The sequence below is a fragment of the Astyanax mexicanus genome, chromosome 1, assembly GCF_023375975.1.
Source record: "Astyanax mexicanus isolate ESR-SI-001 chromosome 1, AstMex3_surface, whole genome shotgun sequence".
Classification (NCBI taxonomy): Eukaryota; Metazoa; Chordata; class Actinopteri; order Characiformes; family Acestrorhamphidae; genus Astyanax; species Astyanax mexicanus.
This window is the reverse complement of record NC_064408.1, coordinates 79,711,351-79,739,017: the sequence shown is the minus strand read 5'-3', so window position 1 is coordinate 79,739,017 and position 27,667 is coordinate 79,711,351. Positions and strand designations below refer to the sequence as shown.

The following is a 27,667-nucleotide window of genomic DNA, read 5'->3' as shown; positions in this document are numbered from 1 at the left end:
TTGTGATATTTTTTTAGGGCCATATCACCCACCCCTATACTGAATACAATCTAATCCTCATTGTAGTGCTTTAAAATCTAGTAAAAAGCCTTTCCTGGAAAGTAGAGACAGTTACTTACACAAAAGCAAGCTAAACTCTTCTTAATAGCCTTGATTTCAGAAGATCCATAACGTTGTTGGTGTCCCAATACTGATGTAGTTAAAACCCACATAATTAGGCTAAACGAAGACCAAACAAATGAGTCTGAAGGCGCAGCAGTGTAGATAAGCTCACTATATCCAGCTGTTTGTCTGAGAGCATCCAAGTCTGTTCATGCTCCACAAATAACAGCAGACTAAAAAAGAGCAAAAAAAAGGGCAGAAAAAAAGGCGCAAAAAGCAGATTGATAAACTCAAATAATGCTAATTTATAAAAGCTATTGCATGTTTAGCCCTGTTTGCATAACACAGTAGCCAAAAACGCATCAGTCAATGTGAAGTTTCCACTACACTAGAAATCTTATCCCATTTTTACATACAAAAAATATGTAGTTGATGTGAATCAGCCTTAGGAAATCTAGATCTTAATGGAAATGATGACTGTGTAACTCCGTTGTGTCGAACCATTAGGGTTGTGATGATATTTTGGGTTACGAGATCTTTCATGATTAAAACAACACAATATTTCTCGTCAGGTGTTACGCACAGGTAACCAAAACAAAAGACACAAGCAAACACTGTTACACACACTGTGGTTCGCCATTTAAACTGCAGAGCGATGCGGAATCTCAGACACATGCGGAGGCAGCGTGTTGAGATTTGCTCATAGGTTGCCAGGTCTGCCAACTGAATACACAACCCTCACTGGGGTGATTGTGACAATAGTTTGATGGTCTGAAGAGATTCATGAGAGATCATATGGGTTTATGGGTTTATGGTAAAGCAGCTGTAGTACCTGCATACTGTTCTAAATGTACTGCATATGATAAAATCATACATTATTCATAATCAGATTAGTTGGTTTGAGAGGTAACCCAAGAGCCCAGTGGTGACTATGAATAACAGAGTGTCATTTTTGATCCCACAGAGGGACAAGCATCAGTTTAGAACTCCACCTATCAGACATTATCACAGAGCAGACAGCCAGAAGCCATTTATTATGAAGGCATATGACGGCCTGGAGTCTGCCAAAAGGCATCTAAACAGCTCTTAGGTTAAGGTTATGAGAGGTAAAATCCTCTGGTCTGATACAAAAACTCTGTATGTGGAGAAGACCAGACACCACATATCATCTCATTAATACCATCCCTGCAGCTAAACACAGTGGTGGCAGCATCATGCACATTTCCTGCAACAGGATCTGGACGTTTACTCAGGATGAAGGGAAAGACAAACAGAGAAAAATACAGAGCAATCCTAAGTGAAAAACTTTTCTAGAGAGTTCAGGATCTTAGGATCTCAACAAGACATGAACCTGAAGCTGGACCTCAATCCAATACAGCATCTCTGAAGAAATCTGAAAATGACTTTTTAGATGCTCCATATCCAGCCTGGTTCAACCTAAATTATTCTTCTAGGAAGAAACCACCAAAAGAAATGTGTGGGAAGCTTGTGCAACACTGCTGCCAAAAAGTCCTATAACCAGTTACTAAGTAAACTGTCTAAAGTATTTTATAAAAACAAAATAATAAAAAATAAAATAATAATAATTATATTAAATATAATATGACCCTAAAATATTATCAGGATTTTTGCAAAAAATCTATTCTTGCCGATATGACATAACATTATGTTTTTTAATTAATTTTAAGAATATACTAGTAAAACAACATAAATAACAAAGTTGTATTTGCTATAAACAGAGTTATAGTTTAATACATTCAGTAAAAATATATATTAAAATATAAAAAAATCTACTACAAAACTAAAGTGCAGCATATTTAGTGCACGCATACAAAAGTATTAAAAAGTAAATGAGTAAATAGCTAAACAAATACATAACACAAATACAAAAAATAAAAAATGTAGAAAATGTTATAGGGATTAAGGCACAGAACTGCAGAATAGTTTTACAAGTACAGCACTTATCAGTTAAGAAGCTTGCCAAAAACAAACAAAAAAAAACATGGTGCAAACAGCAAAGCAATTCAGGAGCTGAACCAACAGAAACCACTTAAACTTTCAAAAAAATTGGGAACTTTTGGCAAATAATGTAAATGTATAGTCAATTATGTTTTTAATGCAATACTTACATACTCAAAGAGTTTTATCACACCTGCATTTTCAATCAGACTTAAATCAGACTCTGGTAATTCCCCTCACATGCACACTTCAGTACAAAGACTGACTAATATCCCTTTAAAGTCATGCAACAACACAGCAAATATAGACAAATATCGAGTTATAGATTCTTTTAAAATAAATAAACGTTCTGATCTGATCTGTTATGAATGTGTGATCATCTGATTCCTGAGATTTGTGATCCATCACTTGAATATATTCACTTTAGTAAAGTTTCTCTGTAATTTCTCCAAGGTTGCACACTGTATAACACAGATAAACCCTTGTTTCCTTCCTACACATTTTGCCTTGCCTGCTTGCCTGCACCTCCTCTTGTTATTAATAGAGGAGTAATTATCTATTCTATTCACACTCTGTCCTCCCCCTCAGTGTCCAAGCTAAGCCTGATCTTTCTTAAAAAGGTAAATTAAAAAGGAACAGAAATCAGTGGGTTAGGACACGTGGATGTAGATGGAGTCACTCCTACTACTCCATACTACAGCCTGCAGTTCAGGACACAAAGCAGAAAAGCACAAGAGGGGGGTGGGGGGTTAACCAAGGCCAGATGAATTAAAGAGATCATAGCTACTTAAGATGGGGTTACGACAATGTGTGTACTTGGCTACCTGTCAGTCAGTGTTGTCATGAGGTCTTGTAAGGACTTGCAGAGCTCAGGGCCACTCATTACCTGCTCGAAGCTGCTGCTGAAATGGCTGGAAACTACAGGCATGGAAAAGATGCTTGATTATATTTAGTAAAGGCTGTTTGATTGCTGTGGAAAAAATGACTAATGACCAAAATTATTCAGCTGAAAATCACAAAAAAAACTCTTAGTGCTTTTGGCAGAAAAAGTAAAAAAAAAAAAAAAACTAAATACACTGAATAATTTATAGTCATATTGTAGTGTTTCCTCTAACATTCTGGCACCAACTGGATGTTATCCAGCTAAAATATACAAGCTGTAAAGGGCCAGGATAGCAACATTAGCTACTGTTACAACAGTTAAACATGCCTTAGTATGTGTTTTTTTTACCTAATGTCTGGTTGGAGTTCTCTGTGTAAATTTTACATGTGCCTTGAGTAGCACTGCTAAGGTTAATTTCAGATAAGGATAGCACTGCTGAGATAAAGTTATCATTAAAACAGAACTGTTATAGGTAAATGTATTGTGGTTTATCATGTATTGAAGGTGGGGTTGGCAATAGGCGACACGCGGGCCAAATGTGGCCCGCAAGCATGAAACATCTGGCCCGTGAGGTTGTTTGAACTATAATGGAAAAAAATAAATAAAATGCCTATCTGGCCAGATTTTGTGTAGATTGCTCCCCTGTCTCTCTGTTGCGCTCGCCGTGACTTTGGTTTCCGCCCGTTCTTATCTTTCCGCTCGTTCTCGGGCTCCCTATCTCCTTATAAAGGCAGTTTTTCATGGCTGTGTCCCAATTCACTAGCTGGGGCAGCGGTAGTGTTTTTGGATCGTGAGACTGACGACCCGGGTTCGATACCCACCCATGTGACCCGCCACATGATGACTTGGAAAACATCTGGAAAATATTTGCGGCCAAACATAATTGCCGACCCCTGTATTGAAGTATGTCTGCTGGGATGTTAAAATGTTCAGTGTTAAGTTTTGTCATGGATTTTTCTTTAAGAAATAAGACTAAATGGCATTTATGCTATTAAATTTATGCAAGCGACAAAATTAATTAAAACCTTTGAAAACCTTTAAAAAAAAAAAACATGTCCATTTTTTAACTTAAAATGTCCATTTCAGTGCATCCATAGTAATAATAAAAAAAGTTTTTTAGAAATTCCGTTGAAAAATGTGGATCCTAAACGTTCAATCAATAATACATTTACGTTGTAGTGGAAAACATATTTTATGATCTGGCCTTCCAGACAAGTCATAACAGAGAATACAGTCTATACAGTCTTTTTTGTTTCCGTTTTGACTTATGTGAAAATAAATATTTAAAAAAAGAGCAAATTGTAAATCCAATATAAATACTATACACTGTGTAAATAACCATGTAATCACATTTAAAGCTAGGTATTTACATTTGTGTGGTGTGCAGCAAAATAAAATAATAACAGAGTTTAAATGCATGCAAATGCACACACACACAGGCATGCACAAATGCAGACACACAGTCTGCAAACACATCAGCCTGATTGGTCCACATCAGGCAAAAAAAAAAAAAAAACGAGGGAAGGAAGGAGGGAGGAAAGCTGTGTTGCCCTTCAGTGCTGTTATGTAAGAAGCAGCTAGAGCCCACATTTTGCTATTTTTACATGAAAGGAGAAAGCAGGGACAGAATCATCTGCAGTCAACTGCAATACACACACATACGTGCTCACATACATACCTGTACCAGTAATGCCTGCTCCATTATTCTGCCCCAAAATAAACGTTAATATTCTCATAAATGTTAATGTTGACCTGCCATAAATAAAATGCTCTCCGATATAATAGAAGCAAACACGCTGGAAGTCAAAAAGAGCAGCAGTTCAAATCTATGCAGGACACACACTGATGATCAGCCACCGTTTCAAACCGTCTTTGGGGATATAGTATCTCTATGCCTTGGTCTGCCAAATAAGGAAATGCACAATCCAACACTGCACATCAAGGGCTGGAGTGTGCTGACGAGTGAAGATGAATGACATAGATTCAAAGAGCCTGTTAGACTGTGCACAAACAGCTTATTACACTGAAACCATTGCTATGCTAATCGTGAATATCTTCTGCTTAGAAAAAGGGAAAAAAAATGGATGAAAGCATAACTGAAAAAAAGGAGTCAAGACGTACTCATACATACTGCTTTTAAGTTAAATACAAACAGCTATATGTATTTATAATGTTCAATTAAAAAAAAAATCTCATTTTAAATTCCAGGTCTACCATTAACAATTTGCATACTAAATCTATATAAGGTCAAAGTCATATTTCCCACCAGAGAATTGGCATCAACTCCATATTACATGACACTGAGTAATAATTTTTAAACATATTTTGGAGGACTAAATACTAGATAAAGGCACAACACACTGAAAATCTGGACATTTTTGTCATGAAAAAAATTAAGAGACCACTTCAGTTTCCAAATCAGTTTCTCTAGTTTTGCTATTTATAGGTATATGACCTCAAATAATGCAAAGAAAACAAAAAGTACATATCCATAATGAAATCAATATTTGGTGGAATAACCCTGGTTTTTAACCACAGTTTAAATGCATCTTGGCATGTTTTCCTCCACTAGTCTTACACACTGCTTATGGATAACTTTATGCAATCCAAAAATGCAAGCAGTTCAGCTTAGTTTGATGGCTTGTGATCATCCAGCGTCCTTTCAATTATATTCCAGAGGTTTTCAATTTGGTAAAATCAAAGAAACTCGTTATTTTTAAGTGGTCTCTTATTTTTTTTCCAGAGCTGCATGTAGTGGGGCCCAGGCATTACTAAGATTATGGATGCTCATGAGCAACACAAGATCAAGAATTTTGTTTGTCCATTTCTAATTCTCCTTCAAAAGTTAGTACTCCCATCCCAATATTGCAAGTGCTAGAAGAGTGAAGGCAAACATGTACTTTTATTCGGAGTGCAACGGCATTAGACAGCTGAACAAGCTTTACATAGAACATAACTGCCTATCCTGCACATCAGTATGGGTCGGACATATACGTCACACCACCCAATATTGAGAGCAACAAGAGGAGTGATAATAATGCACAGGCTAACATCTGCCATCATCTGCATGAGGAGCTGGAGGACTATTCCACTCACTCAGGGAGAGGGAGACTCTGCTCTCAGTGACTTCTGGCCTAGAAGACTGTGGTCTCTCAGGGGATCTTGTGAAAATGTACGCTCTTAACTAGCCATTCAATGAAGTCAATACACATATTCCCTGAGGTTCAATTAACCTCTGTCTATAAAAATTAAGCCAAAAATCTACTTCTGTGTTGTGAAATTTGCAACCAGTGTCTGCAAAGTAAAGACCTTCTCATGCGGCCATTACCCAGAACAAGTGTGTCTCAGACTGCCTTCTCAGAGTTTACAGCTCAGCCTAAAGTATCAGAGGTAAAGTGAAATTTTCCATGTGATATCCAGGGTTTTTCCAGGAAATGCCATTTACTAATGTTTCATTAGTTAAACTATAATTTCTGTATTTTATAATGAAACATTTACATTTTTACATATATTTAATTACAGTACTGGAGCACAGCTCTAACATTTTAAATGGTATTTTTGGTGAAAACACTGATACAGTTCAGAACATTTAACTGCACTAATGTTAGCTGGTTGGCTAACATCTAATTAGATCACCTCAGCCATTTTATGCTAACATCAAAAAACAGCAAAGAACTTTGCACAGAGTTTTTGTTAAAAAAAAAAAAACAACTACCAAAAAGCAACATTATTCATTATAGCATGATTAACTAGTTAGTTGCCTGAGGAATTGACAACAATTCAGCTACTCCATGTTACATGAATGGTCGGTTCTAGCCAAGTCTGTCAATCACTTCTTTAAATAATCCTTTCTGGGGAATAAAATATTCCAATATGTGTACAGTGAATAGATACAGGAAATAGAAACTTTGAAAAAAATAAATTTTACAGAAGAAAAATAAGATGGAAACTTGGATGTTTCTCATTGAAACATATGGGGATGTTTTCTAAAGTCACAATTGTGTATTATTAACTGCTCCTGTTACATTTGCAGCTTAATGTGCACATTCAACACTACAGTATTGAAAAGCAACATAAAGTATGAAAAGCTGAGCAAGGTCATGGCATACTGCTTACTGTATATTATATGGGGAGTTACAATCACATCGCATCAATATAATAGTGCAGCTTAATACACAGCGTATAACCTTTAGCAAAATGTTGTTAGACTGGGGAAGACACTCAACAAGATAAACAGCCCATAAAATTAAAAATCTTCACAGTCTAGGGTACTTATGAAGTCACTGCAATCGGAGGAATATGTCAAATTCATTAACAAGGTTATGTTCATGCAACATCAATTTGTTTAGGCGCTGACAGGACAAACACGGTCATGCAGCTTCTATCTCACCCACACAAACACATTTAAATATGTGCCACAGAGCAGGACTACACAAAATAATTTAACTATTGCTGCAATGCTGGAATTAACAGACGACTGCAACATGCATCAGTGTTTATAACTGTGAGCAGAGATAGCCCTTTCGGTGTTTTTGGGGCTGATTAAAGCTGCATTTCAGTATGATCAGCCAATCCCCAATACGGATCGAGGTCTGGGCTAAAAGCCACATTAACTTTTCCAATCAAACTTTGTAATGAATCATCTTTTAAGGCTTCTGTAATGTTTTGTATATTGTTTCTCAAACAAGAAGTGAACTTCATTTTTTTTAATCAACCACATTTAAAATGCTGTTTAACTCCAAGTTAAAAAATCAGTAAAACACGTAAATCCCCAGATGTTTGCTAGCTATGCTGATCCTCGCTGTATACCCCACTGAGTGATTAAACTCAAGAGTAGTATCTGATTAATGGTGCTGAAAGCTTTCTGCTTTGTGCACAAGGCATGTTAGTTTTACACATTCTACACACAATATAAAAACATTCAACGGTCCGAATGGATTTCTACACCTAGCTTTATTAGGACTTTTCAGCTGTGTGTGAAGTGTGTATTGCCATCTAGAAGTTGAACAAGCAACATTTTGTGACCTCACACAATATAAAAACATTCAACGGTCCGAATGGATTTCTACACCTAGCTTTATTAGGACTTTTCAGCTGTGTGTGAAGTGTGTATTGCCATCTAGAAGTTGAACAAGCAACATTTTGTGACCTCACACAACTTAGCAGCAACGCACAAAATAAGCCTCCTGATCAATCACTGTTCTAGTATGGTGTTTTGATCAAAGTAGGTCAAAGCATTCATGAAAAAATTAATTTTTACCTAAATTTCTTTGCAAAATCACAATTACACATTACCGACTGACTAAAGCATATTTGGAGTAATGGAAAGTTAACAATATCACAATATAAAGCTTATATATCATCACTATGCCAATAGTGTCAGTGTTTGAGCAGCACCAACAGATTTCACTTTCTCCAAAGGAAAATTCTGCACGTAACCACTCTGAGTATAATCGCATACAAAGGCAAAATATCCAAATATATCACGCTACCTAATATAACTTCTCCTGTCAGTGGGGAATTACATGAACAAAGACTTGCTGCCTGTTTCCCTGGGCATGTCATAAACAGCCTGCTGGGCTGGATTCTAAACTTCTTGTGAGCACATTTCCTAAAATGAAACATTTTAAAACACACAAACACACACGTGTCAAGCCAGTGCTTTAGTCACGCCACAGTCCAAACCAAACTCGGGAAACTAAGCACGCAGCATGTCTTCGTGCAGAGCCAGACAGCTTCGCTCCACTAGCATCTCTGACTCATTCCAACCGATCTGGGGCCACATCACACTCTTGACAAGCAAAGATGTGAGCTTGTGCTGGCCAAGAGGATCTTAAGTAAGTAAGCACAAAATGCACCAAAACGTGACTGCTGCACCAAAACAGACCACTATACATCAGCTTCACTGCAGTACTCTAATTGACATGCTCTGTTCACTATGAGAGGGACACAATATATGGATCTGTAACTGACCTTTTTTTTAAAGCTTCCACCCAATTTTAATCATCTGTTTTCAGTAGCTATGGATTAATCCATAGAATAATTTTTAACAAACTGCTTATCAAAAAACTGCTTCAACTCAGGGGTGCAAGTAAGTTTCCTTGCATGAACTGATCTTTTTAGGTCTTCATTTTCTATAGTTTTTAGAATTTTGTAGGGATGGAAAATTGTATGTTGTTCATATTGAAACTGGACTTGATATTGTTTTAACTGAAATAAAAATATATATATTGTGATATATCTTATGGGAAGACTTGGCGAATATATGCCTCATCATTATTCTTTTGAATTAAATGTCTGACTTCAAGAAATAAATGTACAGAGCATAATACTTTTAAACTGTAATTAGTCAAGATGCAACACAGTAAAAACACTGCAATTAATAGGACTCATTTACATATTAAACTTTTCCAATCAAACTTTGTAATGAATCATCTTTTAAGGCTTCTGTAATGTTTTGTATATTGTTTCTCAAACAAGAAGTGAACTTCATTTTTTTTAATCAACCACATTTAAAATGCTGTTTAACTCCAAGTTAAAAAATCAGTAAAACACGTAAATCCCCAGATGTTTGCTAGCTATGCTGATCCTCGCTGTATACCCCACTGAGTGATTAAACTCAAGAGTAGTATCTGATTAATGGTGCTGAAAGCTTTCTGCTTTGTGCACAAGGCATGTTAGTTTTACACATTCTACACACAATATAAAAACATTCAACGGTCCGAATGGATTTCTACACCTAGCTTTATTAGGACTTTTCAGCTGTGTGTGAAGTGTGTATTGCCATCTAGAAGTTGAACAAGCAACATTTTGTGACCTCACACAATATAAAAACATTCAACGGTCCGAATGGATTTCTACACCTAGCTTTATTAGGACTTTTCAGCTGTGTGTGAAGTGTGTATTGCCATCTAGAAGTTGAACAAGCAACATTTTGTGACCTCACACAACTTAGCAGCAACGCACAAAATAAGCCTCCTGATCAATCACTGTTCTAGTATGGTGTTTTGATCAAAGTAGGTCAAAGCATTCATGAAAAAATTAATTTTTACCTAAATTTCTTTGCAAAATCACAATTACACATTACCGACTGACTAAAGCATATTTGGAGTAATGGAAAGTTAACAATATCACAATATAAAGCTTATATATCATCACTATGCCAATAGTGTCAGTGTTTGAGCAGCACCAACAGATTTCACTTTCTCCAAAGGAAAATTCTGCACGTAACCACTCTGAGTATAATCGCATACAAAGGCAAAATATCCAAATATATCACGCTACCTAATATAACTTCTCCTGTCAGTGGGGAATTACATGAACAAAGACTTGCTGCCTGTTTCCCTGGGCATGTCATAAACAGCCTGCTGGGCTGGATTCTAAACTTCTTGTGAGCACATTTCCTAAAATGAAACATTTTAAAACACACAAACACACACGTGTCAAGCCAGTGCTTTAGTCACGCCACAGTCCAAACCAAACTCGGGAAACTAAGCACGCAGCATGTCTTCGTGCAGAGCCAGACAGCTTCGCTCCACTAGCATCTCTGACTCATTCCAACCGATCTGGGGCCACATCACACTCTTGACAAGCAAAGATGTGAGCTTGTGCTGGCCAAGAGGATCTTAAGTAAGTAAGCACAAAATGCACCAAAACGTGACTGCTGCACCAAAACAGACCACTATACATCAGCTTCACTGCAGTACTCTAATTGACATGCTCTGTTCACTATGAGAGGGACACAATATATGGATCTAGGTCTGTTTACTATTAATCATATTGTAATAATGATTAGGCAATTGCAGTAAAACAGTGCAATTTGAAATAAATACATATTAGACTGAACTGAACCATGGTAAACAACTTCACTTTAAACAAATATATATATATATGTATGCACACCATATTAACAGAGAGATCAAATCTATTATCTCACTCTTCTCAGGCAGATGTTGAGACTTATGAAATCAGCATTTACTTTATTTTATTTTTTTTTAAGATTAATAAATATTATATAGCTCCATTATACAGTTAATATAGCTATATTTACTGTAATGTTTAATGTTTTAGAAATGTTTAAAATATGAGAAGTACAAACAAAAATGTAATATATCAGTATAGGCTCTATATTTCACATATCCGTACTATCAGTTCTGCTCACTGATATTATTGAATTGTTTTCTGTCTGCTGTTTGGTCTTTATTTTTATATTCATATTTATATCTTTCTCCATCACTCTTAATATGTTTAAGTCTACAGCTTTGTTAAGGGTTGCAGGTCAGTCCTAATTGGGTTTTGTCTCAAAGTCCTAAATATTGCCCTTAACCTATGCAAGACTATGTGACAGTACCAACTTTACCAGACAGTTTATTACTAAAATGTGCTATATTTTAAGATGTTACTTGAAATTTATATATATATATATATATATATATATATATATATATATATATATATATATATATAATAAAATGTTAATTTTAATTAATTAGACCTCTTGTCACAAGGTCTTAATGTGTCACAATAATTTCACGCACAAATGGATTCAAACAGTTGTGTCAATTAGTCCATTTTAAACAGCTGTCAAACATCACCTTTTCACTGATGTTTTTTTTATGCAGTACATCCTATTAAACAGGACTACCTATGCTCTTAAGCTATGAAATGCATGTAGTCGGTAAGTAGTTTTTAAGTACTGACAAAATTGTATAGTTTGTATTACAAAAAAAAAAAGAATAATAAATAGTCATATTGCCCACCTGCAATATCCAGTATCATCATTTAAACTGAAGACTAATCACTGCTGATCGAGGTCAGTTTCAATCAGTTCTTTTTGAAAACTGAGTTTAGCATTGGGTATGTTCCAGTTTTTAATGCATGGTGACAGTGCCGCACATACAAAAAGCATGCAGTCAGGGAACATTCTTTACATTCTTTAGCATACAGATACTATTCAAACCTTGTAGTCTTCCCACACACACACACACACACACATTCCTAAAGCCCTTACCGTACATGGATAGAGCAGACAATAACGATTCTCTCTCTTCCACAGTCCTTGCCTGCAGCTACTCTGATGCAGCTCCAGTGACGTTCACGTTCACAAACACTCACAAAAAAACAGCCCCCTCTCTGTCAACACACGCACAAGCCTTGAGCTCACAAACTCCAGCGAGTACAAATAGCTAAGATGTGATGACCTTGGCTTCCCTATCTGTGCTACCAAGCGCTCTGGCTTACCGAAATAATGCTGATTTTCCACGCGTGAGCACACACACCTCCTCTCCACCAATCAGCTCTCACTGGGAAGGGAATTGGAGGAAAGGGGGAGGAAAAAGAAAGAAGGGAGGGAAGTAGGCTCATTCATTTCACACAGACAGAAGCTCCGCCCACCTGCCCAGCTATCCTCTGTCTCACCCTCACGTGCGCTAGATCCCTATGAGGAAGCACCTTCAGACTCTGTTCTCTTCCTCATTCTCCCTCTGTCCTTTATCTCCTTCTGTCTTTTTTTTACCCCACAGATCTTGTGATGCTGTAGGTCATGTGTAGACACTGAACTACACACACACAGGAATCCAAAACAAACACAGGAAAAAAAAGCATCTGCCAAATATAGCAAGGTCCAAAAATGTCATTGCAGAGTGCTACAATGGCATTAATCCAAAACCTTTCATTTTTAACAGAGTATGCTATATATAAAGAAAAAAAAACTGTGTTGATAACAATAGTGACCACAACAACATGGTAACGATCACAAACTAACATATCATTATGTGCCTACTTATCATATATTAGTCATTATGTAATAATGATGCAAACCAACCACTGCTGGTGGACATTATAGCTGTATAAATGGTACAGTGTAGTCCTGGGCAATATGCTGTCCAAAATGTATACACTTTTAATATTTTACAAATGTAAAGAATTTTCAAAACAGGTTTCTATTTAAAAATAATAATAAAGCCAGTTTTAAATATACAGTAATATGAATAGCTGCCCATAGTCAACATTAAATATGTCGTTCAGAAAGAATGTTTTGTAATGTTTACATTAAGCATTATGCATCATACATCCTAGAAAATGACACATACTGTGTTATTTTGTGTAGTCAAGCAAAGAGATTCTGTGAAACTTCCAGAATCATAAATATATATTTTTGACCTTGTACAGATCCACTCTGTAATGTGCATTCTCACCTAGAGGTAGCCTGTCCCAATTCTGATCTGAAGCATAATGTGGCTTCTTATTAAACTGCTGCATTACATAAGAACAACACAACATTTGCTAAGCTACAGTATGCTGCATTGAAAAAGTTGGGCTTTAACTTTTGCATCATCATATGCACGCACCCACTTCCAGAAGAAATGCTTTTGTCACTACTATTATTAGTAGCAGCAGCAGTATTTTTAGAGGTGTAACAGCTATTACCTCTGTCAAAAGGACATAATTACAGTAATTGTGTCTGAGTTGGAAATTCATTTTTGTTAAATATAAGCTAAAGAAAACATTCCTCAATTTTGGATTAACCATTAAACACAGTTATTTGCTAAGTGTTTTTTTTATGATGTTTTAACTTTTATTTATGTTAACATAATAACTTTTATTTTTCTGAAAACATTCTGAGTGTAATGTTTAGAATGAATCTGTAACTGACCTTTTTTTTAAAGCTTCCACCCAATTTTAATCATCTGTTTTCAGTAGCTATGGATTAATCCATAGAATAATTTTTAACAAACTGCTTATCAAAAAACTGCTTCAACTCAGGGGTGCAAGTAAGTTTCCTTGCATGAACTGATCTTTTTAGGTCTTCATTTTCTATAGTTTTTAGAATTTTGTAGGGATGGAAAATTGTATGTTGTTCATATTGAAACTGGACTTGATATTGTTTTAACTGAAATAAAAATATATATATTGTGATATATCTTATGGGAAGACTTGGCGAATATATGCCTCATCATTATTCTTTTGAATTAAATGTCTGACTTCAAGAAATAAATGTACAGAGCATAATACTTTTAAACTGTAATTAGTCAAGATGCAACACAGTAAAAACACTGCAATTAATAGGACTCATTTACATATTATAGCACCTGAAGGATCTGTATTGCAAAAATAATTAATATATTATATGTAAGGGCAACACAATGATTTGTTTAGTCATATAAAGCTATATTATTTTTCAGAGCTGTTGGTGTCATGTGTATGAAGCGAGAACAATGGAGTCGAGGCGGAGACAGGAGCTCTTACCACTGGCCTGGCGATGGTCCAGCAGGCTCCGGCAGTCCAGTGTCAGCCTGCGGGTGGCATGGGGGTCCGGAACAGGAGTAGGCACTGGCATATTGGCTTTAACACGCAAATTCTTTAAATATTTTTGTACTTACTGCAAAAACTACTGTATTCTAAATGACTTTTACACGCCTGAAAATGCACTGAAGGCAGATGCAATAGGGAGCTGACCAAATACAAATTAAATTTCACCCAAATACTTAAGGCAAGCAGATAATCCAACAAAACCAATACTCAACACACAGAAAATACACAAGAAAACTGACAAATCACTTAACTTTCTTGTACTTTTACCTAAGAACCACTATCTTGAAAACCTCCTTTAGGACAATAAAATCCAGAAAGTGCACCAAGCTTTAAAAATTTACAAGCATCTGACCAGCAGACAAACCTTCCAAAATGGTCACACTCCTAAAAACCAGTCTAAGCGACTCTTCAAATCATCCAAGCACCCCTCCTAAAAGCAGAATCCCGGGTTATATTTCCTCTGAAAGCAGGTCAGTTTTCTCTCAGCTCTAAACCATGCAGAGTATCTAGAAGCATTACTCAGCCCCTCTGCATCCCCCTCACTCACTCAAAATCCCTCTCTCTCTTTTCTTCTCTCTCTCTCTCTCTTTCTCTGCTTAGGCAGAATATAAGAGAGGTGGGACAGTGGATGGCATTGTGTTAGTGAGATGTTTGTTAATGAGGTGAGGGAGTGAGAGAGGGAGTGAGAGAAAGAGAGACAGAGAAAGAGAGAGACAGAGAAAAGAAAAAGAGAGAGGCCAACTTCTGGGTTAGGCTGGGCACTTAGACATTTAAAGAAGACCAACTTTTGGTGCCTAAACTGAGAATTTAAGAACAGGTTTCTTAAAAAAAACTCATAATGTAAAGATTCTGCATAGAACTTAAAGGCTTTAAACTTTTAAAAAAACTTTTTTTTTCCAAATAAAGAATGGTTCACTGAAAGGTTTTTGCAGGACAGCCAGTGGGACTTCAATGGCCTTGGGGCCAAATTTGTCCCACAGACTGATATTAGTTGGTCTTCAATGTTTATTTTATAGGGTAAAACTGCAGTAAAGAATATGGGTTTTTTAAATTCTGTGAAACTGACACCAATAAATACGTAATTCCTGGTATTTATGTATTTAAGAGTATTTTTTTTTCTTCAGTAACACAGATGCCATTTAGTATGATCAAGAATTTTCTTGTGATATATCAAGAATCTCAGAATCGCAGTATAGTAATGTCTTCATTACCGTGGACAATGTATCATGATATCATATCGTGAGATGCCCTGTGATTTCACCCCCCTAAGTAAGTGAAGCAGCAAAAAAGTGTCACCAAAGTGAAAACTGCCAATTTTAAGAGGTTACACTTTCAAACAACACTCATGAAGGACATGCTTACATGCATTTCTGAACACGCTGACACAAACTCAGCATTAAAAGGGACAGAAGCATGTGGACAAACACGGTAAAATGACATTAAAGGATTTAATATAAATAGGATTCAGGTTAAACAGCACTACACAGTTTTATGTACAAAGCTCTTTGGCTGTAATATACATAAGACAAATGAAACATAGACTAACCTACAGTGCTACCTAAAAAGTACACTAAAATATATCCTAATATCTACAGTTTGCTGGCATAACACTTGTTATTACATATCGTTTAATAATGTAAACCATTCCTTATATATAGTTTATGCACAGCATTAAGGATTGTCACTATACCAAAAGGCTGACATTAAGACCCTGCTGCCTTAAAATGTAAATTTAAAAATGTTACACTGTCTTAATATTGCAGTCAAACTGTAGCAGAAGCTGCTTTCAGATCTCTACATCACTCAGCATTCCCAGCATTGTAATCTTCAGGATATATCTAACAAAACTGAGATTGCATATACATTACAATCAATACAAGGTCATGTTTCATAGGGAAGACAGAATAAATTTGATCCAAGCCTTCAACAAATCTATTCTAAAATAGCACACACTCATTCAGTATAACATGATGTGATATTAGCTGCATACCCCTTCCTGTGGGATGGTTAAATGTTTAAGAAGCTTGATTATGATAGCCTACCTTTAGACTTTTTGCATTTCTTCAAATAAAAATTAATTTCATTTGCTGGGGTTTACTGTGCTGTAAATGTATGCCAAAAATGTATTTTTAACATAAAAAAAATATTGAACTTACAACCATGTAAACACAGCCACTGTAAAATCACATTCTAAAAGTGAAGAGAAGAAACTTTTCTAAATATATATTTTGGGCAGGCAGTAAAACCTCCACACTGTTAAAATACTGAATAAAATGCAGTATAGTGACTTTAAGACATTAGGACTTTAACTTATTGGCAGAAGAAACAAAACACATACATACACATAATTAACACAAGTTAATTAAGACATCCAATAAACCATTAAAATGTTTTGAATTAGAATCAGGTGCAACAATTCAGCTGTAGACAATTAGGAGATAAGCAGAAAATAGTTTGGAGGATTATATCTTATACCTCAGACATTCATGCTGTGTTACATTTACCTCAGAAGTTGAATATCAGAACTGGGAATGATGTCACACCCTTGTTGTCTGTTTCCCAGTTACACTGTCTAATAACTGTTTGAGTTAATCTGATTGACTGATCTGCATATGAGTGTCCATGTACCAAAGTACACATCCTCGCCAATAGCACAGTGGAACCCTAGAGGGCACTGCAGAGGCGAAAATGACTGCAATAAAACCATTTTTTTAAAGGGTAGGAAAGGGTTATACACATTTTAAGCAGGTCTGGTATGTTTTATTACTTCAGTGAAACACATTTAAGCTATTAATTAAAAATGTGGTTTAGTGTTGTTTTTTTTTTTTTTTTTTTAAACCTAAAAACATGAGTTATTATTTTAGAAAGGTTTTGATATGTTTAAATTATTTAAACAGCCATGGTATATCCTCAAACCTCAAAACATATTACCCTATACTTGTCAATAGCTGACCAGCTGGTCTTGAGTTGGACTTTTTAGCAGGATTTTTTAAAAACTGCAGTTATAATGTCCATCCTTAACTAAATCTCAGCAAGTAGCTCAAAATCTTTTTATCTGTTTGCACTTTTCACCGTGCTGAGAGCTGGTGGGTTACATCAGGTGTTCGTCAGTTAGTTAGTTAGCTAGTAGTGCTGGGCGGTATACCGGTTAGTACGGGATTCCCGTAGGGGAATTTAGAACCGGTACGCATTGTTTTACATACCGCCATACCACTAGAGGTGTTGCAGAGCACCGTGTAGAACCACACAACGTCACCATAGAAGACACAGCTGGCTAGATAACGCTAGCAGAATCAGTCCTCAGTGCAGTCTTTTATTCAGCACAAGAGATAAAACTCTCTAAAACTCTGAATATGAGTAAGTAACTAATACTGTATTTTAATGATAATATTAATGCACACTGAACTGAATGTATTTAACTGGAGAAAGAAGGGAATTGAGGCTGATTTTAATACTGTAATGCCTATTAATGGCTGACTTGTAAAATATAGCTTCTGAAAAATATCTCTTTTAAATACTTTAGTACAAGTTATGTGTTTTTGAAACTATTTTAAAAGAAAGACATGTTAAAGTTGTTGGCATATCTCTTTTTAAGGTCTATTTTTTTTTTTTTTTTTGAATAATGAAGTATGGTTCCTTCATTTATTGTCTAATTTTGTGAGACAAAGTAACCTAAACCCATAAGTAATCAAAGCCTTAATTTAAAGCATTTGTGTTTTATATTATACATACTCCTAACAGTACAGTAAGTCACAAAGCTATATTCAAGGCCAGTCATGCAAAAAAAAAATAAAAGAAAGAAAGAAAGAAAGAAAGAAAGAATATACCGTGATATACAGTGAAACCGCCAGAATCTTGATAAATACCGTGATATACATTTTTGGTCCCCCCAGCACTATTATCTAGGATCCTGGTGTTAGACCTGAGCTGGAGACTTTGTGGTAAAGCTGAACATTAAACTTACCCGACATTGTTAGGTGACCACCGGCTGTAACTCCAGCTCAGGGCGCTGACCACCCCTCCGTCTTCTTCCCCTCAGCTTCACCCACACTAACACCAGACAGGAGCGGTAAAAAGGCCTGCGGAATAAATACACATCCACATGAGCTTCGTCTTCCCTTCTCTGAATTTCCTTTAGCTTCTTTTATTTCACACATGCGGACATTTATCACACTGAAGCCCCCCAGGCTCAGGCTCGGTATGCGGTACCCTTAGCTGGGAGGCTAGAGCCTAGCTATGCTAACCCAGCTAACCTGACTAGCCATACAAGACAAGCTAGCAGTTTCCCAGCGGCAGAAAAGCCAGCTAACTAACTAACCAACCAGCTTTAAAACCTAGAACAATAACCTACCATTTAATAACCTCCTAACACCCCTGTCGTTTCAGCGTTTCTCTAATCCAGCCTGTTATTTGAGCTGTATTAGCCAACCTAGTTAACTAAGCTAACTAGCCCAGACAGCCCTGTACTCTGTTTATCCCACTGTACCGTTAGCTGCGCTCTACAGCACACCAGCCTTAGTTTGGCCATAAATAAGAATAACTGCGAAAATGTACATTTCCTCACCCTCAGTGTCCCACACCATGATACACAAACAACCCTCACACCCTCCTGTGTGCTCATGTGGACACGGGCTCCAGTCTGAAGCTGTGCGCCCACTATTCTTCAACAGATAGCCCCCTCACTGTTGTTTACACACACACACACACACACACACACACACACACACACACACAGAGACAGACAGACAGAGGGAGGTATTACTGCATGATTGTGCTGATGAATGCTAAAACAATGTCTATAATTGATAGTTTAATTTTTTTTATTGAACCCCCATACATGCTACAGGTGTAGGTGATACAAAAACCTTTTTTTGCAGTAAAATAATTTATTTACATTCTGACAATCTGATGGTTTTGACATTTCCTACAGGACACTTGGAGAAGCTGCCTGTTCACTCTCTACTCCACTTAATAATTCCAGATCAGTAACAGGAATCAATTCTGCATGTTTGAAAATAGACGTAAAAATTAGACAAACATAACAAAACTAAAGGTTTTGAGGACATGAACTGGTTGATTTGTATTCAGGAAAATTCTGGTTTTAAAATAAAGAGGAAAGAGACAATTTTATGATTTTATTAATTATATTTTGACCTTATCAGATTTTTTTTATATTTTCTATTAAAATTACAATTACGATTTTCAGTAATGTTCCTTATCAAACATGAAAGCTATCTAAGTAATAGTTGAATAGAAATCCTCAAGATTTAGTGGTGTAATGTCAGGCAGACAATTGACAAATATCCTGGCCTTTTAAACTGTATATTAGGGCTTTGCCATATCATATAATACACAATAATACCACCGACATTTTTGAATATCATGAACAATATTAGACCCTGAAATATTGTGCCATACCACTCATCCCTAATTATCACATCAGGGTACTACTTTTTTGCTGTTTTTAGCAAAATAAAAATTCACACTGTTCTCGTTTCCCATTATAAATCTACTAGAGACAGATTATATCTGTCCAGTAGCATTCATTTTACTTTAATCCTGGATATATTGAGATATTTGGAGTGCATTATTAGTATCATGACATTCTGGATCATTTACTTCTGTTACAAATCTGATACAATTCTTGTATTTTTTAATATCTCACTTAGGGGTGTGCCATATTATATAGTATGCAATAATAACATTTAATTTTCATTTTGGTGCAGTAGTGTATTCTTGAAATATTTTTTGAAATTCTGTGTTTTGTCATATTACCAAGAGTATTGTTATCACGAAAATACCAGGAAATATTGTGACATTATTTTAGGGCTAAATCACCCACCTCTACTGTATATTTCCTTTAAACAAATTATAGCTCAATTTCTATGGTCCTATTTATTTGTAGTTGGTTGTATTCTATGGTGTAAAATGCACTTGTGGTGTAATGAAAGATGACAAGTCCGTTTTAAACCAGAGTCCTTCTTTAATGTACATAGCATTTGTTGTACAGGTAGATGCTCAAATTACTTTACAATACCAAAGTACACTAGCAGCAGTTATTAAAGAAAAATAAAAAAGTTTTTTTATATTATAATATATATACTGTACATAGAAAAGCAAATCGAGACATAGCTATGCACAGTGACATTATTATTATTATTATTATTATTATTAGTAGTAGTAGTATCTATCCCAGAAAAACATATTTGTAAACAAATATAGAAAGCTGCTATGACGGGGAATGCAATTAAATACACATCAGCATATATCCGTTTTGCTGGGAGGTATGTGCATTAAAAAACAGAATGCATTGTATGCACTCGCCAAATAACTAATGCATGTGTCTGTCCGTCTTTATCTTAGCACTCCACTAGATGGCAGTATTGTGTGGGTCTCTATTGGATCCTACACACTCCCAGCCTCTGTAATCCCACCTCCACGTATCGTAAAGGGGAGTCTGTGGAGAATGTACAAGTAATTTGAAAACATCAGGGGCTCTTAACTGACATCTATGCAAACTCTATGGTACATAGTACATAGTACCAGGCAAAAATGTGGAAACACCATCTCTATGTTCTTCTTTATTATTTTATTTTCTACATTGTATATTGATATTATGTACATGAAAACAATTAATAGACAGACACACATTTGATTACATAGTACACCAAAAAGTGTTTGTCCTCCACAAATCCTTGACCTTAACCCAACTGAAATTGGTTATTTGGGATGAGCTGGTCCACAGCAAGAATATGTTTAAGATTATCTCATTCTCTGTGCTCTCCAGAACCAAAGAAGCATCCATGGGTTGAGAGTGGAAGAGAAGAGTTAGGAGGGAGCTCAATAAAACACATTTCGTAAAGAAACCCAACTCTTCTGGAGGGTTAGGGGGCTGCTGATGTGGGCCTCGAGATAAAAACGCTTTTTGCCCAAATGTTTCACAGTCAATGAAATAAAATGCAGTCTGGACTAGTGAAAAGTAAATGTAAACTCTACACAAAATATTACATACTACAATTTACTGTATGGGGATTTTATCCACAAAGCTGATAAACACAAATTGCAAAGTAAAAATACATACGATAGAATTCTTAAATATGTATATGGAGTTTTTTCCACAACATATGGACCTAAGCCCCACTGAGAGAAAAAAGTGATAAAAAGTAACATCATTTCTAAAGAAATCTCTAGTTTCATCCAGGATTCGATGTGGTTTATTACTGTAGGACAGGGGTAACCAAACATTTCCTAATTAAAAGGAATTGATAAATGTGGACACAAGTGGACCATATAAAAATATGCAAATAATAGTAAAATAAAAATAAATAAACAAATAATAATTAAATAATTTAAAACATAAACAATTTAATGTAAGTAATTTTCCGTTAGTTGATTGTGATATTTATATTTCATTACATGTTTAACTTAAATTAATTAATTAATTATTGAATTATTAATTATTTATGTGCACATTTACCTCCTGAATATAACTGAATTGTCTGAATTTCGAGATCGTTTAAGGGTAGTAATTAGAAAAATGCTAGCTTTAAGCTCATTGGCGTTGGAACCGGGGGAAACGTGGATTTGTCCCCCCCCAAAACTATCTTTTCGCAAAGCTCAGCTGTACTATTAATGAGGAGACAGACCGGACCAATCACGGAGCCGGTTCAGGAATTAAGTCCCGCCTCTCAGTAGAAACAGCCAATCAGCTTGCTGGTTTTGCGTCGCGCGGAGAAGAGGCAGTGTGCTGTTGGGGAAGCTCGTCCCCCTCGCTGTGAGATTTAGCAGCGGGACCGGGATCAGCAGCTTCAGCTGATTTTAAAACAGAGATGGATATATGGAGATATGATAGCTGGTTAAAAAACACGTCTCTGAATCAGCACACAGTTTAAACCCACTGTGATTAATAAACTGCAGCTGTGTTAGTGGGTTAGCTTTACTTTGGAATTAGCTAGATTGGGAGTCTGTTTATGTAATGTTTAACTTGACCTGTAACGATCAGCTAATCACCATTTCATTTTCAAACTGAAAGTGCCTTTAAAGCAGAGGAAGTTGTAGAATATACAGAACAGTGTTAATATGCAGTAGAATATGTAAAACAGGGTTGAGAAACACTGCTGTAAAGTGACTTCTGTTCATTTGTAGTTCACAGTAAGACCACATGTCCTGACGTTTATAAAAATCTCTATGAAACGTAAAGTTACATTCTTTTACATAAAAGATCACCATCTTAAGAAGAGCTCTCAGTAGAAAAAAAAATAAAAGCACAGGAGAAAATGTAAATATACAACAGAATTGACATGCCAATACATAATAATAAGAATAAGAATAAGAATAAACAATAATAAACAAATCTATTATTATGAATATTAGGTGATAACTAATCATTTTTGTCATATAATTCAGACATTGCGTGCATATTTTTTTCTAACAACAGTAACTCTAACGTGGAGTAACATGTTTAGGTTGTAAAATCACCTTATAATAATAATTTACTTTCAATTAAAAGTAATTTCCACAAATGTTGTTCTAGGAAACTATAGGGTGGGCTTGGGTTCCTATTGGCAAATGTGTCCCCCCCAATATCAAGCCCGCTCCTACAACCTTGTTTAAGCTAATGCTTAACTGATATCACAGCACAGCGGCAGTGAACTCCGGCCGGATCATGTTTTGGATTATCATTCTTCTTTACAGAGGATCACTAAAGTGTTTAAAGAGGTGAAACACTTTGAGTCTGGTCGTGTTGAGCAGTGTAGCCTGTGTTATAAGAGAAAGTGAGCTTTAGCTGCTCAGTGGTTCTAAAATTAGGAGCATCACTTCCCCGCCGGTTTAGTATTTATTTACGGTCATTTGTTTATACTAAATACAGCACACCTGACCCAAATAATCAATTAACTACTAACTAATCAACCAACTATCTGCACTCACTGAGACGAGCTTGTGTGATACAGCAGGAAAACTAGGACAGAGTTACTCCAGAACCACAGAGCTAATCTAACTAATGAATCATAGTCTAAAATATTTAATGTAAAAAGGCATGTGTTTTTTTCCATTGAAACCTGTTATAAGGACACATCTTAATGTGCCTAAATGTACTAAAACAACGAGCCAGAGGCACCAGACATCTCAATTAATCAATTAATTTTACTGCATAATAAGGACAGTAAATGGTAAAATGTGCTACAGCATTTAAAGCTGGTTCTGGAGTAACTCTGTCCTGTTTTAGTGATTTCCTGCTTTAACACTCAGCTCTTCTCAGTAAGGGCAGTTAGTTCATTAGTTGGATCAACTGGGTGTTATATGCTGTAAACATGCAGCCAGAGTTCACTGGTGTTGCGCCAAAAAGAGTCCCCTAGCGATCTCTGCAGCTGCGCTGGGACGTCAGTTCACTCCGCTGTAGCATTAGCTTAAAGCTAGCATTTTTCTCATTATGACTCCTAAACTATTTCGTAATTCAGAGAATCCAGTAATGTTTAGGAGTAAAATGTAACAGAATAAAACTTACAGGGTTCTGAACAGATTTCTCTAGTACAGGGTGTGATAGAGGCCAGCTTTTGAAAAGACACGGAAGCCATACGAGAACCAAGGGCGTAGGAGCGGGCTTGATATTGGGGGGGACACATTTGCCAATATGAACCCAAGCCCACCCAATAGTTTCCTAGAACAACTTTTGTGGAAATTACTTTTAATTAAAAGTAAATTATTATTATAAGGTGATTTTACAACCTAAACATGTTACTCCACATTACAGCTACTGTTGTTAGAAAAATTATGCAAGCAATGTCTGAGTTATCACCTAATATTTAAAATAATATAACAGATTATTATTGTTATTATTATTATTGTTATTATTATTATTATGTATCGGCATGTCAATTCTGTTGTATATTTACATTTTCTCCTGCACTTTTATTTTTTTCTACTGAGAGCTCTTCTTAAGATGTCCTTTTATGTAAAAGAATGTAACTTTACGTTTCATAGAGACTTTTATAAACGTCAGGATATGTGGTCTTACTGTGAAATACAAATGAACAGAAGTCACGTTACAGCAGTGTTTCTCAACCCAGTTCTTATATATTCTACTGCATATTAAAACTGTTCTGCATATTCTAGAGCTTCCTCTGGTGGATATACATGATTAATTTAGGCTCCATAGGGGGCTAAAGGATTTTAACAGGTAAACTCAGTAAATGACTGTTTATTAGCTGATCAGGTGGAAAACACTAGTTTAGGGCAGTGATCGGGGTTAAGTAACTGCTTTAAACTACCAACTTAAAGTACTGTACGAAATTCTGGCGATCATCTACATCCAGCTTCTAGATAACTAGTTAGTTAAATCAATTTTCGTTCATTATAGCTCACAGTAAGTCCTGTAATCCTAAATGAATAAACTGTTTGAAAATTAAAGTGATTAGCTGATCAGGTACAGGGAAACATTACATATATATTTTATTTTTTTCCTTTTACCCTGACTCCCAATCTAGCTAATTCCAAAGATAAGCTTACACACTAACACAGCTGCAGTTTATTAATCACGGTGGGTTTAAACTGTGTGCTGATTCAGAGACGTGTATTTTTAACCAGCTATCAGAAACATATCATCACAGTTGCATACCTGTCAAGTTTTAGATTTAAAAATAAGGGATATTTTCCTCTGTCCGCTTAAAGCCGTCCCACCAGCCCAACGAAGGTTCAGTATCTCTTACATTTTAAAACAGGTTTACAAAAAATCTAAAATAACCACATGTGAACCACCTACACACTACAATTAGATTATCAGAATCTGAACATGTTGTGGACATTCCTACATATGTCATTCTTTTAATACAGCCAAATTAAAAACCCTTTTCTATATCTTTTTTTTTATTTAAGATTTCATGTCTTTTTTGTAATAAATGCACTCTTTTATATGATATATTTGTTATTTATTTAATGGATTTAAAATTGAACAAAGAGTGCACAAATTCTGCAAAATGACTGTTGGTGACCTAAAAATGGTATTATGAGCTTTTACTAAAAGGACATGGACCAGATATATTCCATCAGTAAAAATTAGTCCTAAGGGGCCTACACAATAATTTTTAATTAATACTTCTTCCTTTTGATCACTCCACCCCTGATCAGTTCAGTTAATGTCGGTCCTCTCCACATTTCTAGTTAAAGTGAGTCACAAGCTGTATTTTTTTTTATTTTAAAAGGTTTAATCTGTGTGTTTTATTTCGGAGTATTTTTAAGCAGCTATCAGAAAAATCTAATCACATTTTCCATGATTAGACTACCGTTACCTTTCTTTTAGAAAAATCGCTGCATGTATGTTTTAACATCAGCAGCTCCAACTAGCTGCCTGAACTCACAGCGAGGAGGGCGGGGCTCCCCCCACACTGACCCTTCTTGCAAGCTGATTGGCTGTTTCTCCTGAAAGGCGGGACTTTCTCCTTGAACCGGCTCCACGATTGGTTAAGAGACACAGAGCGGTCAGTGCCCTGTATCCTCAATAATATATATATTTTTTATTTTAATAAAATACGGGAAATTTACGGGAAAATACTAATACGGGAGGACGGCGGGAAAGAGGAGTAAAATACGGTAGTTTCCCGGCCAAAACGGGAGACTTGACAGGTATGCAGTTGAAGTGGTTAGCCTATCATTACCTTTCTTTTAGAAAAATCTCCATATATCCATCTCTGTTTTAAAATCAGCTGAAGCTGCTGCGTCCCGATCCCGCTGCTAAATCTCACAGCGAGGGGGCGGGGCTTCCCCAACAGCAAACTGCCTCTGCTCCGCGCGCCGCAAAACCAGCAAGCTGATTGGCTGTTTCTACTGAGAGGCGTGACTTAATACCTGAACCGGCTCCGTGATTGGTCCGGCCTGTCTCCTCATTAATAGTACAGCTGACCTGAGCGAACTGATATCATTTTTTGGGGGGACAAATCCATCTGTTTCTAATATTGGGTGGGACATCCCCCCAGTTCCTACGCCTATGCGAGAACTACAGAATGACCCATGACTTAAGTGGTCTATAGTAGATTGATTTCTTAGTGTTGGTTAGAGTGGGTAAGATCTCTGGTTGGATATTCAATGTGGCTTATGGTTGTAGTTCACTTGAATTAGAATAAACAGACTGCAGATTTGACTGAATATGGCTAATGGCTAACTGGCAATGCTAACTGTATTTCCAAACTAAATTAATCACTGTTTTCTAACAGCAGATGGTTGGGTTTGTAGACCCTGTGGTTTTATAGGATATATGCATTATGACTATAGTTTACTCCAGCCTGTAGTTAATACCTTTACAATGCCGGAATACAGCTTTTGGCCCGGTGCTAGCTAGGCTAACAGACTGCTGATGTTAATGGAGATGGCTAGCGGCTAACGGCTAACTGGCCGTGCTAACTGTATTTGCGAGCTAAATAATCACTATTTAATAATAATCACTTAAAAAATTATCACTTAATAAAAATAATATTTTTTCTTAATTAATTATGTTAAAAACATGCTTCGGTCAGATTCTGAGTGATGTTGAAATATAATTATATCACAGTGGGGCTCCGCCCTTCACTCGCTCTGATTAATTTAGAAAGGGATATGAGCCTAAAACACATGGTGACAGCTGCAAAAAAAATCACTCTAGAGCCCTGAGGCTTCTGTAAGGTGATAATTATTTATATGTATGTTTATTTATATTTATGTAAATTATTTGTTTTAGTGAGCAAAAGTTCATGTACACAACAATTTGGAATTTAAATGGGAATAAATAACATTAATACATAAGTTACAATGCATTGAAAATGCAGATTTAATTTGTGTAGAAAATGTGATGTCTTACAGACCTCTATGTAGGTAGCCCCTCATTTCATCAAAACAGAAAGTGATATAAAACATATATCACTTCGTCAAGTTTTCAGTTGCCCCTGCAATCACATGTTTAATCACTTTTTTAAATAAGCTCCCCTTTGGTTTGACTGATTTTATATGGAGCTAAAAGCAGCTCATCTCAGCTAAACAAACAAAAAAAAGCATCCTTCTTGAAATACTATTTGTTTTGGAGTCTTTTCAATAAGGCCAGACTATTTACCACAGATGGGGCAAGGCCAGCATCAGAATTAGCAGTGTGTTGCAGCATTAGCAGAGAACCTGGCTGGGCATGTGGACTAGAATTAGCCTTGACTGGATAGTGAGGGAATTGAATCATGTGTGTGAGAATTAGCTGAGAGCTTGGAATCCCATTAGTGGCAAACTAACTTTGCTAATGCCTATAAGATCCTTGGAGATCAGGGGTGTCAAAGACCATAACAGGGGCAACACTGAGATTATTGGTTAACTTGCTTTAATATGTCTAAATCAAACCATAGCATCATTATTAGTTTATTTTCTTTCTATTCTCAAGAGTATTTAAGCAGAACACTTCAG

General features: G+C 36.1%; 1 protein-coding gene across 5 annotated transcripts in view; it reads right to left on the bottom strand.

Moving 5' to 3' along the window:
* Positions 1–18,973, bottom strand: part of efr3bb (EFR3 homolog Bb (S. cerevisiae)) — a 52,702-nt gene extending 33,729 nt beyond the window's left edge. Inside the window, exons 1-2 of one of the 5 annotated variants that reach the window (XM_049484003.1) lie at positions 18,822–18,973; positions 18,222–18,336 (exon numbers count right to left, since the gene is read on the bottom strand). In XM_049484003.1, coding sequence (XP_049339960.1) covers positions 18,222–18,228 — 7 coding nt within the window. In that variant the 5' untranslated portion in view covers positions 18,229–18,336; positions 18,822–18,973. Of the gene's footprint in view, positions 1–11,954; positions 12,146–12,184; positions 12,204–14,191; positions 14,465–18,221; positions 18,337–18,608; positions 18,629–18,821 lie in introns of those variants that run through there. The other 4 variants (XM_049484007.1, XM_022662921.2, XM_049484010.1 and 1 more) reach the window with 4 other exon arrangements.
* Positions 18,974–27,667: the final 8,694 nt, after the last annotated feature.